The 12,861-nt window shown below is 45.3% G+C and overlaps 1 protein-coding gene across 2 annotated transcripts; it reads right to left on the reverse strand.

The window, feature by feature from the left end:
• Window positions 1-2,084: 2,084 nt before the first annotated feature.
• On the reverse strand, window positions 2,085-12,837 carry GPALPP1 (GPALPP motifs containing 1). Of its 2 annotated transcripts, none has more exons than XM_048493404.1 (8): window positions 12,706-12,837; window positions 11,475-11,613; window positions 10,102-10,188; window positions 6,743-6,851; window positions 4,479-4,613; window positions 4,211-4,375; window positions 3,399-3,497; window positions 2,085-2,383 (listed from the first exon to the last, which is right to left on the reverse strand). In XM_048493404.1, the coding sequence occupies exons 1-8, from the start codon at window positions 12,782-12,784 to the stop codon at window positions 2,165-2,167; spliced, it is 1,032 nt and encodes a 343-aa protein (XP_048349361.1). In that variant the 5' UTR covers window positions 12,785-12,837; the 3' UTR covers window positions 2,085-2,164. The 2 variants fall into 2 exon arrangements, with proteins under 2 accessions (XP_048349361.1, XP_048349362.1); XM_048493405.1 differs by having other exon boundaries at window positions 11,475-11,607; window positions 12,706-12,832.
• Window positions 12,838-12,861: the final 24 nt, after the last annotated feature.

Consider the following 12,861-nt stretch of genomic DNA (forward strand, 5'->3'; position numbering starts at 1 on the left):
TCATGTTCTATGAGATATTTGGGGGTGCAGGGATGTGCATTTTAGAAACAGCGCTAACCTGTAGCCCATAAAATCTCCTTTTCATGATCCACAATGAGGTTTTTTTGAGGGGGGGACCCCTTGTTTTCTTGGTCAGGTCATTATCCACACAGGGGCAGCAGCACAAGCTGCACCAACACAGAGCGTCAGGCTTGCCAAATATTTTCATCTGATCCATGAGCTGAGCTCATTGTTTCCAAATCAAGTTCTGTTAAGTCGCATCAGAAATCATGCTTTATTTCCACAGCGCCTGTCACAAACAACTATTCCATTTCTCATCACAGTTCAAAGTATATTTAGCAACTATTCTCTAGTATAGGGAGTCAATACCCTGGTTCGACTTTCTCCCCCCATCTTCACGGCTATCTCCTGTTTGGTTAGCATCAACAGGGGACAACCTTCTTTCTCTCCCCCAGTACATATTACAGGAGGCCCTAATTGACCAATTTGTTAAAATTCTCAGGTCCCAGCATGGTCTGTTGCCATTATCAGATAACTGGTGATCGTAACACACTCCAACATTCACTTCACAGGTGCAATGATCAGATGAAACTGGCTCAAGAGGGATAAGACCACTCCACGTTCTCAAGCACAAGCCCACGGTGTGTAGATGACCCTCCTTGTCCTGAGGTCAGTGCTCTGTGGCACTCTGACCCCATGGGATGGCTGATATCTAATCCAGGCAGAGCAGCACACCCGTTAGAGCGGGGGGGGGGGGGTCACCAATCTTTCTATGCCTGAGTCACCTTTGGAATTCTGACACTAGTTAGTGGGTGCAGTAACAAAAGTGGCTGAAACAGAAGTCTGATTCAACCACAGAATGTCAGGGAGCAAGATTATCTGTAGCTACAATAATAATGCCAATGTTTCAAGCATAAGTTTTATTTAACAGGATGCTTTTCAATCTCTTCAGTGGCCAATCACAATCTCTACTGGGTAAAAGCCCTGCGTATTCCTACCCACTTTCTAAAAACACTTGGCGAGCACCAGGTAAGTTGTCAGCAGGTGTAATAGCACCCATGGGACCACACTGCATTAGAAGTACGCCACTGGGGGATCAGAGAGAAACCTTTCCTTAGAGACTAAACCTTCCTTACTATATCCAATTGATCAGTTACTGCTTATGTTTTTATTGGCCCACAAATTACATTGAGCCAGAAAATGGAAGATGATAATTTGCAAGACAAAAACAATTGCTCTAAAATACTGCAGATGTTTTGAGACAGCAGGATGTATGGCTGACACATGTCGTCAGCACTCCTGTCAAATGCCCAATCTTTCCTGAACTCCCTATTAAGACTGGATCCTGAGCAGCTGCTGCTTCTACTCAGCTGTCTCATTATCAGGTCCAAAACTGCATTTGTGGAATAACCATATGCCATATTTATTGTCATTGTCTGGAAATTCAAATGCTTCCAGAACCAAAGGAAGAATCTCAGTTACAGAAATGTCTTTCCTTGGCATCTGTTTAGGAGTGCTTGAAACTTCATTAGGCATAGTGGGAATTTTACCTTTTGGTGATATTTTGATGGAATTGACTAAATAGCTTTTTATTATTTTACTAAGACTGAAGGTTCCCAGACATGGATAGCTCAGGCTAGCCCAATCGCATCAAATCTTGGAAGCTCAGAAGGTTGGCCCTGGTTGATACTTGCATGGGAAATCATCAAGACAGCCCAGGGTGACTACACAGAGGCAGGCAGTGGCAAATCTCCTCTGAACATCTCTTGCCTTGACCACTCTACGGAGTCACTATAAGTTGGCACTATAAATTGCACCAAGACTGATGGTGCAATTTTATGTTAAAGTAGCTGCAGTCTCTTGCCTTGATCACTCTACGGAGTCACTATAAGTTGGCACTGTAAATTGCACCAAGACTGATGGTGCAATTTTATGTTAAAGTAGCTGCAGTCTCTCTGATTTCAACAGGCTTCCACTGGAGTAACTGACCACAGTGACAGACTGTGTATGAACTACTAATCCAAAGGACTCTCGAACAAGCTGCAGGTCAGCAGCATAAATAAAACCTATTTGTCATACACATGTAGTATCTACAAAGATTATGTTGTTTTATTAGATACCGCTACATAGAAACACACAATGTACTTGAGCATCTTCACTCACATTACAGAAACATGTTGCATTTGCTGTGGGAAAATCTGGTGTTCAAGTCTCTGGATTGTTTTATAAGGGCTCTCTTCTGCGCTTCATCAAATCGATGGACTTGAAGGTCCTGGTCGCGGTCAAACGGCCTTCTCTCTTGGGGTTTATCCTTTTCTTCAGCAGCCTTCCTCTTCAGTTTTTTATGGTGTATCTCCATAAGAGATTCAGACCTCTGAGAGTCCTGGGAAGCAAAGATGACAACAAATAGCAAAAGAAACTTTGAAAGAATTGTGTGTGGGTGAATAAACTGACAACATTTCACAAAACTCAAAAACTCATTCCCCAGAGACAGTTCCAGACCACCTCAGGGACAGGCTGCACTGGCCACCCCATGAGCTCCTCAGATCTCCTTCATCAGGGGCCCAAGGGAGCCCTGTTCAGCAGAGTCATAAAATATCTATAGCCCCTTCCGCACACGCAGAATAATGCATTTTCAAACCACTTTCACAACTGTTTGTAAGTGGATTTTGCTATTCCACACACCTTCAAAGGTCATTGAAAGCAGTTTGAAAGTGCATTAATCTGAATGTGCGGAAGGAGCCTATGTTTGGGCTCAAGCAGCAATTTCTTACTAGGAAAATACCTGCATCATCCAGACTAGGGCTTCCCAACTTTTTTGAGCCTGTGGGCCCCTCTGGAATTCTGCCACAGTGTGGTGGGGGCCGCTACAAAACAGCTGCCACAAAATGGCTGCTGCAGAAGGCAAAGCCAGCCACGAAATTATTGCCACAGCTGCACTTCAGTCCCACAGTGCTGATCCTTGTGCTGTAGTGGCAACTGCTGCCAAAGCAACATTTTTAAAAAGACCTACAGCCAATGAAACTGCCAGGAGTCAACTGGAAGCCTTACTGGGTAAAACCCCACCTCGTTCCACCCACTTTCCAAAAACACACAACAGGCATTAGAAGAGGTATGAGCAGGTGCCTTGGAATCCATGGGCATCCTGTTGGCGACTGCTGCTCCAGATCAAGAGGGGGATTGAAAAACCCCGGCAGCTCTTATCACAATTGATTTGTCACAGCTTTTAACTGACACTATGACATATGTAATGTAAAGTCTGTGGCTGAAATTGCATTTTTTTTACAGTACAACACACACTGCACTGATCGCTTGGGAATGCAGGCATATTGCCGTAAGAGTAAAAATCACAGAAGGAAGAACAGGACAGGTCAAGAAGGGATAAGCGGAACACATACATTGTGCAAAGACACCTGTTCAGCCAGTTTCTTGTCTCGTTCTGACACCACAACTGCTCCGTCGCCCTGACTCGCTGATTTCTTTCCATCTTGCATTTCCTGAAGAAGAGGAAAAGATGGGAGTAGGCAAAGACTGGCAGGCACCATTGAGTCAAAAGAGATCAAGCCACAATGCGGGTTGTTCCCTGTCGAGAGGACAATTTTACTTCTCAAAACTGGAAAATTATGCCACTGCTGAAGAATGATGTTCAGCACATGAGTGGGTGGCAGACCAGTACTGGAGGGCTTCAAAGCAGCCCTACAGCAGTCAGATGCTCTCCCCTGGGGCAGCTACTGCAATGCCAGACAGCAGGCCGTCTTTGTCAAAAGGGTCACAGAGGAGCCCTACATCTGAGGGAAAATGATGCAAAATTCTGCTGCTCTCAAAGCCAGATTTTTTTAAAAAAATCCTCTTCCTACAGCTTCTCCTCAACATTTAATGTTTATTCCCTGTTCTACCACCCACCCAAGGTTCCCAAAACATCTCACAATAAGTGAAAAAGGTCAATTAAATAAAGCAAACAAACAGAAATAACCCGTTATAGTCCTGGGCGTGCGCCCGGGGGTGGGGGGTGGGGCAGCCTGTCAAAGGCTACTGGGCACAAGCCACGGCCAAAAGAGCCACCAGCCATTTGGCTCCTGCCCTTCCACTTGTGACCAAGCTTTTCACCTGGAGTCAAAAGGGGAACTGCCTGATCTCCCTTTTTCAAATTCTGAACAGATGGCTTCCTGTTTGACAATAAGCATATGGAACTGTGGGAATGAAAACTCACTTTGGCTTTCTTCTCTCTGTCAGCCGGGGTATCAGTCCAAACAGATCTGTCCCCTGATTTGTCATCAGCTTTTCTTCTGAACGTCCGTGCACCAAGTCCAAAGCCTTTGAGTTCTGGGGGAAGTTCTGTCATCCAAGACTCCCTTTTGACTTGTTTGGATTCATTCTTAAAACAGGCAACAAAATTAGAAGCACATCCAGTTACTCCATGATTACCATGTTCAGAAAAAGCGAAATAAGCTTAATCAAAAGGCCCGCCGAAAGCTTACACTGTCGTGACCAAGAAGTTTCTCTTTCATTCTCCGAGCTCGGCATTCAAACTCTGCAGCTACGCTAGATTCAGCCGGTCCCTTGGCAGGCACTGGGCCAATTATGGCTTCTTCATCTCCACTGCTATCACTGTCCTGTCTCACCAAAGGAGAGAAAAAGAAATTCCATCAACTAAATCAGCAGAAAATCTGCCACAGAAACTATTCAGTGTTAATGTAGCACTTTGAAATTTCTCAAATGCTTCCTGCAGTTCTTACGATAACCCTGTACAATAACCCTGCATATTAAACACTGGGAGAGGGGGAGTTGAGGCTGAGAAAGAAGAGTTACCTAAGGTCACCTTGTGAGTTCAGGGCAGAGGTTAGATTCCAAGTAGACTTCCTGCTCAGCTGCTTGGCCTCCCAGCTACATGCCAGGCACAGCCAGTTTGCCATATTCCTCCTTGTCCATGTATATAAAAACTGACTTCTCAAAGAACCATACATAGTGCAGAAGTACAGAAGTTCCACTTGCTTAGTTGGCAAGTAGTCAACCCTGCTTGTTTTGCATTTAATTATCCTAAATAATTGCTTAATGAGCATTTTTTCAGGCTGAAATGCAAGCTTTTGAATTTTTACCCAAATCTTGATTGATTTTTGCTAAATGTTTCACTGGCAGGAGGAGAAATACAATCAAAGTGAGAAGCAGCAGAAAGGCCTGGCAAAAACACAGGCCACAAGGAACCGTTAGGCAGACAGGAAAAGCCCTCAGGAGCTGCACTAGGGGCAGTGCCAAAAGGTCCAACCTCTTGTTCACAACTGGAAAGAAGAGAAATGTGCTTTTAAAATATGTGAACTACCCGCCAACCGGGGCCTGCAGAGCTTGTGTCAATGAAGGCCTCGAGCAGCACAGCCCGGCCTGGGATGTCCAGGAGTCCTACCTGCCAGAAGCCAGGATGCTTCTTGCAGGTGACACAGTGTAAGAATCTAATTAAGTTAATGTAATCCTGGAAGGATCTCACTCCCCTTTATTTCTATAAAGCTCCCTCTTTTGAAATCAAAAGCAATAGTTTTGGACTTGGGGTAGCTTTCCAATGACAGGAAAACAGAGCTTAAGAGAATTGTGGTCATGATTCCCAATCAGCACAACAACATGACCAATGGTTCCTCCACACAATTAGCTGCAACTGCAGAAGCTTTGCCTCGACAGCACGCCACAACAATCCCACTGTCGAGTTTTCTGAATGCCACGAGCCCATCACTTTGGCCCCTTCCGCACACGCAAAATAATGCGTTTTCAAACCACTTTCACAAACGTTTGCAAGTGGATTTTGCTATTCCGCACAGCTTCAAAGAGCACTGAAAGCAGTTTGAAAGTGCATTATTCTGCATGTGTGGAATGAGCCTTTGGTACGTGGGGCAGAACAAAACCCTTGCTGCTCCCTTCCATTTGCCTCCTGGCTTCAGGTAATGAACACAAAATTTGCAGCACCCTGGACATCTACAAGCATGCAAACTGTCTGTTAATTTCGCTCCCCTAATAAAAGCTACCTTTTTACTTTTTCATTTGTCCCTTAAGCAATCACTTTTCCATTTGTCCCTTAAGCAAATTATGCAGTAATCACAAGTCAATCAAGAAAGATCTTTTTGAACTGTGCCTTTGAGGCTTAGCTCTCTCTCTTACAAACAAGCTTGTTGTAACCTACCCAGAGCCCTTTGGGGATTGGGCGGGATATAAATCCAATAAATAAATAAACAAAAATAAACACACTCTATCATGGGAAGAGCCTTGAGTGAAGCCTTGAATATGAGAAGTTCAAGCCCACTCCCGGAATAAAAGTGTCAGGCTCCTTCTGTCGTAGCTCCCACCTCATGGAATGGCCTCCCTGATGAGGTGAGGAAGGCTCTGCTCCTGCTGGATTTCCACATACTGTGCAACCCAGAATAACTCAAGAGGGTTTTCTGCATAAACAGGATGGTAATGAAATGGTCAGAAATTTACATTGATAAAGGGAAAGGGAATGTGGTCTATACTATTGTATTGCTGCCTATCGTTGTAAGTCTGCTCCAGTCTAGGGAGTTTCTATACCACTTTACATCTCAGCTTCAAAAGTTCAAGCTTTGTTTCAGCTCTGAGACTTCTGCCTGTTTTCAGATTTCTGTAGTCCAAACCCAACTGTATTGTCCATTGGCTGTCCCCATCCTATATGACTTGCACAAGGTAATCTGTCTTGAGTCTCAGCAATAAATTACCTGAATAAATCAATATATCCTGGTTTACACACCTGAGATGTGAGCGGAGATGGCACAAAAGACCCCTTGGCGCTTCTGTTTATTTCATCTTGTCCGGATGGTTTCTTGAAGTCTGGCGGTAAAGCAGGACCTATGACCGGCCTTGAGAACAAAATACATTTCAATCAAAAGCAGAACACTTTTCAAAACAGAGATGACTCAGTAGAGATTCCTGTAAACTATGACATTAATTACTGTATTTATATCCCAAGGGAGACCAAAATGGCTTACACTGTTCTCTCCTCTGACTTATCCTCATAATTCTGTGAGATAGGTTAGTGTGACTGGCCTAAGGTCACTCAGCAAGCTTACATGGCAGCGTGGGGACTCCAACCAGGAATTCTGAGATCCCCGTCTCTGGCACACCAACCACCACACCCCACACTGGCTCCCAGTTCACCCTGAATATTCAAGCTTCTCCACCACCTCAATCTTCCACTGGACTCTACCCAGGACATCCAGCAATCCATCAGATGAAGCAAGGGCAGGAGAAAAGCCAAAACACCATCAGTTTGCAAGGGCAACTGGGCCTTGTGACAGACACTCACTGGAGCAGATAGTTTCTTGCTCTGCTTCCGCTAAGGGGCTGCTATCCCCCTGATTCTGAAAATTCTGGCCACAGTGCTTCTCTGACACCTGCCCAGGTATTTGTGGTGAGTGAATCTATCAATCCTGTAGGCAACATTTCTCCATACCAATGTTTCCATCATTTATCTATACATATTTAAGAGAAAAGGAAGCACATGCATGGAGCGTCGGGGAAGGGGGCAGAGGATGCATACGTGTTTATATAGAAAGAGAGAATGCATACATACATATGTGTGTGTGTATATATTCCACTTTTCTCCCCAGCGAGGAATCAGAGGGACTTGAAGGCTCTTGGGGTCTCTTCCAACTCTATCATTCTATGATAGAAGCTTTCAGAATATTGTTCTCCCTGCCTCCATTTTCCGACAACAACAACCCTGTGAGGTAAGGCAGACTGAGTTTTTATGGCAGGCCCAAGGTCACTCAGCCACTTCCATGATAGAAATGGAAATTCGAATGAGTGTCCCAGTGTCCCAGTTCAGCATGATATCCACTACACCAGACTGATTAACACACGGGTGGGGGAGGGGGCAGCTCAGGCCACTGGTGGTGTAGTGGTTCAGAATGTTGTATTAGGATCTGAAAGACTCCAGTTTGAATCCCCACTTGTACCACGGAAACTAGCCAGATGACCTTGAGCCAGCCTAATCTTCCTCACATGGCTGTTGTGCAGATAAAATGGATGAAAGGAAAACAATATAAGCCACTTGAATCCCCACTGGGGAGAAAAGCAGGTACAAATGAATTAAATAAATAATATCAAAGTACAGCTAGACCAGGGGTAGGGAACCTGCGGCTCTCCAGGTGTTCAGGAACTACAATTCCCATCAGCCTCTGTCAGCATGGCCAATTGGCCATGCTGACAGAGCTAGACTAAGGCGCATTCCACATGGGCCAAAAGCAGCAGTGTGAAAACAGTGCAAACCCTTTCACACCGTTTTAAACCATTTTACACTGTTTTCACACAGCTGTTTTTGGCCCATGCAGAATCTGCCTGAGAGTTATTTTCTAACCTAACCCCCTTTGTTATTTAATTATCTTACACAGGCACACATTTTTTGCATACATGCTTTAAACTCTGACCCCCACGAAAATAACAACTTTTTGTTCATTTTACACAATTATGAAAAATTCCCTGAGTAACATGAAAATACAATCTTCTGCTGCAGACACACTAGAAATGCTGATTCGTATATTTATATAGAGAGGCGGAACATCATTTTTAACATTTTAAACTGACTAATACTATGGAGAACTCAGGACAATATTACTTCTTGAAAAATGTATAGTCCATCCCAAAGATTCAGAAAAGGCAAGGCAAGCAAAGTAAGAAACCCAACCAAATAACACTGATGCTGGTGCTGATCTAATTTCCCTGGTGGGTCACCTTTCTGTTTCTGTTTCTTGATCATTCTTCCTATCTCTTCTTAAAATGTAAAAGGATGTTAACACAGATCTTTCATTTTAAAATTTCTTAAATTATTAGTAATTTCATTCTGCATAGAAACATACTGCATTAGAAATTCTTTCAACAAAGGAAGAAGAGTTTGGATTTATACCCTGCTTTTCTCAAAGTGGCTTACAAACTCCTTCCCCTCCTCTTCCTACAACAGAAACCTGGTAAGGTAAGTCTGGCTGAGAGAGTTCTGAGAGAACTGTGACTAGCCCAATATCACCCAGCAGGCTTCATGTAGAAGAGCAGGGAAACAAACCCAGTTCTCCAGATTAGAGTCTGCAGCTCATTTAAAGGAGTGGGAAAACCGGATTCACTTAGATAATAGTTCACCACATGTGGAAGAGGGAGGATCAAACCCAGTTCTCCGGATTAGAATTCACCACTCTTAACCATCAGAAAATGCAGGGGAATAATATACACTGTAGCCAATACTACTTTATTAGAGCAGAAGGAAAACTGCATGGGGACAAAATTTAGTATCTGTAATGGGATAGCTTTGGTGCTTCGATGCCTCATCAATAAATGCTGCTGATCAATTCTTCAGAATCCTTTGGTTGGGTTAAGGTTCTAGACCTAACACAATGTCTCCAATAACTGCAAATGACATTTCTTCTTTCCCTTGAATGTGATATGTTTTAGATTGGTACAGACAAAAAGACCCAGACCCAGCTATTTTCAGCCTTACAGGCCCTTTCCGCACCGCAACGGTGCGGGGGTGCGTCGGCATAAAGAATGCCGATGCACACCCCTGGGACTGTTCTCATGGACGGTCCCAGGAGGGTGGCAGGCAGTGGCGAAGCCTTCGCACAGGCTGCACTGTCGCTGAACGCCTACCTTGTCTCCTGGCTTCCGGCTCGTCACAGAGGCCAGAGGTCACGCCCTGCAGCCTGGAGCGATGGCTCTGGAGTTGGAGGCCAGGGGGGCGTGTCCCCTGGCCTCTGCGATGAGCCGGAATCCAGGAGACAAGGTAGGCGTTTGCGGACGGTGCGGGTGAAATGGCGCCTTGAAGACTCTGCTTCCGAAAAACCTCACTCAGGGAGTGAGGTTTGGAAGCAGCGTCTTCGTGGAGCTCAGGGGTTGCGAGGCCGGCGCTGCTGCAATGCAGCAGTGGCGGCCGTGCGAACCCTCCCCAGGGACGCTGTTTTTAGCGTCCCTGAGGCACTCTTTCCCGCTGGTGCGTTTCATTTGTAAACTTAATCTTGGTTCAGGTTTTACAGAAGTAAACTATATTTACTGCAAGGCTCTTCTAAACTGCAAAATCAATCACTTTTTGAGAAACACACCCAAACAATTCTTCATTTTGATTACCTTTCTGGAGAATCATCCTGCCTTTTAAAGCCAGGTGGGAGAGCAGGTCCAAAGAATCCATCATCTTCTTGAAGTCTTCTCTGTTTTCTGAAAACACAGGAAAAAAACTTAAGTAATTACCAGGACATGGATAAAAATTACTCCATTTAAAAGAAAAACAATTACATTACTTTACAAAATTCCTTTTTTAACATCATGGATCACCTTTCTGTTCAGGGAACATAAACACAGAATATCATAAACTGCTTGTTTTATAAAACTTACTCTCAACTAAGGTTCAAACACAATTTCACAGATCTTCATACATCTGAGAGGTTTTAATGGACAGCCAAAATGGGTGCTTTCCAAAAGTCCAAAAATGAAGTCTGTGGCCTTCTCTCCTGTGATGACATACTAAGCTTTGAAGATGCTCAAACTATCGTCCAGCTGGGTCCAGGAAAGCAGCAGTAAAAAAGGCCCTGCCCTCCTCCAGGATCTGAAGAGTCTTCCTCCACAATGTAGACAAAGGCAGACGTTTTTACCAAATCAAAACACATACCCACTGACTCTAATTGACTTTCAGAAAGTCATTGCCTTCATCAAACAGATTTTTACATTCTGCTTCTTTTCTGCTGTCCAGGCTCTAACAAGTATTTGGAACCAGCTGCACAATGCAAGGGACTCAGAAGTAAATGGGCATACATGTGCCATACAGACAGTCTCAGGACTCTTTCTATCTGCATCCCACTACCTCCAGCCTTACTATAGCCTAGGTAACACTTCCCCTTCTCTCTTTTTCTCATCTAAAGGTAAAAGGTGTCCCCTGTGAAAGCATCAGACAATTACTGACTTATGGAGTGAGATCACATCGCAATGATTACTAGGAAGACTGTGTTTACAAGGTGGTTTGCCCTTGCTTTCCCCAGTCGTCTACACTTTACTTCCAGAAAGCTGGGTACTCCGTTTACTGACCTTTGAATGATGGAAGGCTGAGTCAATTTGAACAGGCTACCTGAAACTGACTTCCATCTGGATCAACAGGCTGCGAGCAGAGTTTTCACTGAAGTACAGCAGATTACTACTTTGTGCCATGGAGTTCTCACATCTATCCTTCTGGAAACCACTATCGTAATGAGCTTTTAAAATTACATAATCTATCTGTATTAAGACTCCATCTCAAACCACTGAGGCCATCTCAAAAATGTGCTACAGCCATATGTGTATGATCAGGAAAGAGCCATAGCTAGGTGAGCTAAATGCTTTGGCCACAGATGACCTCCAGTTCACTTGCTGGCCTCTCCATTTTAAAAGACCTTTTTCCTAAGATGCTGCAGTGCCACTGACAGCCTGAGCGGGCAATCCAGGGGGTTATATCAGTATAATTCACACCAGACCTGGCCACGTGGCTTCTATTTCGGTCATCTTCAGAATCTGTATCTGTTTCCCTGGGCACACAAGGAGAGGTGCTGTCTTCATCACAACCTCGTCCTTTCAGATTGCTTGAGTAGTCAGGAGGCAGTGCAGGCCCTGCAACTAAATGCATGACATTTATGTATTTAGCCTAATTGCTCAAATAGTATTTCATCAGAGTGGAAAAATATCTATAAATACAGTGCCTCAAACAACTGTGACACTCAATGCAGATTTGTCTCATATAAAAATGAAAATGATTGTTAATAAGTATGTCTGATTTCCATTAAGTTGTATGTTTTTTCACAGAACAGTAGAAGGCAGCAGGATTCAAATATTGCATTCGATGTGAAATCTCCCCTCTTGAGAAAGTACAGTTTATGAAGCCAAGAGACCACAGATCTTATCCAACCACTCTGCAAAGTCTGACCCCTTCCCCTGGTCCAGTTAGCCATAACCGTCTATTGGAGATGAGCAAAGTGGCTGGGCTCCAACCTTCTTCAGCTAGCAACATACATTTATCTCCTTTTTAATTGGCAAGCAACTGACTTCCTACTCTTGCTGACAGTTTAAGGAAGGTTGCACTATTGTGGAGGTCACTTAAAGCGTGTCACCTGGATCCACGCCACTGAGGTTAAACTGCTGCAATGTCATCCTCAACATGAAGTCAGATACTCCAACAGGTGAAGAATGGAGCAGCTCTGCTGCTACTGTGAGCTAAACAGACCGCGCAGGAACCTCACTGGCTGCCCACCAGTTATCAGTCTCAGTTTAAAACGCGGGTTGCCACTTGCTGGCCTTGGCCCTCTTACACGCAGGCCCACCTCCCTGTGCTCTGCCACCACAGCCTCACTCTTCAGCGCAGGTGGACTGCAAATGTCAACCTGCCAAGGGGCGAAAAACAGCCATTGCATGCGAATAGGGGAGCCTTCCCTGCCGTGGTCCCCCATGGTTCAAGGAGGTGAGGTGGGGTGGGGCAGCCCGTCCCCCCGCTCGCCTGACTTCCCGCAAACGACGTGACACTCAGCTATTCACGGGGGCTTTTCCACATCAACACCCGAACCACAAAGCACAAAGACCTTAACCGCAGTCCCCCTCGGGCCGTCACTTCCTCTTCCAGGGACCCAGTTCCGGCAATGGACTTGCGGGCGGGGCGCTGGCTACCTCCCTCCGCCCTCCCCGGGCACCCGCGGCGGTGGGCGGCCTTCTGCTCACCCTGGTTGGTGTCGTCGGGGGAGGCGGAGCGCGGGAAGCCCGGGGGCAGCGCCGGCCCGATCACATCTCGCGCGGCCATGGCTGGCGGGCCTCCGAGAGCGACAGGGACGTCGCCGCCTGGACGGAGGGGGAGACAGGAAGGCGGGCTCCTGCGCA

This window comes from Sphaerodactylus townsendi, linkage group LG04 (assembly GCF_021028975.2).
Source record: "Sphaerodactylus townsendi isolate TG3544 linkage group LG04, MPM_Stown_v2.3, whole genome shotgun sequence".
In the NCBI taxonomy this organism is placed as follows: domain Eukaryota; kingdom Metazoa; phylum Chordata; class Lepidosauria; order Squamata; family Sphaerodactylidae; genus Sphaerodactylus; species Sphaerodactylus townsendi.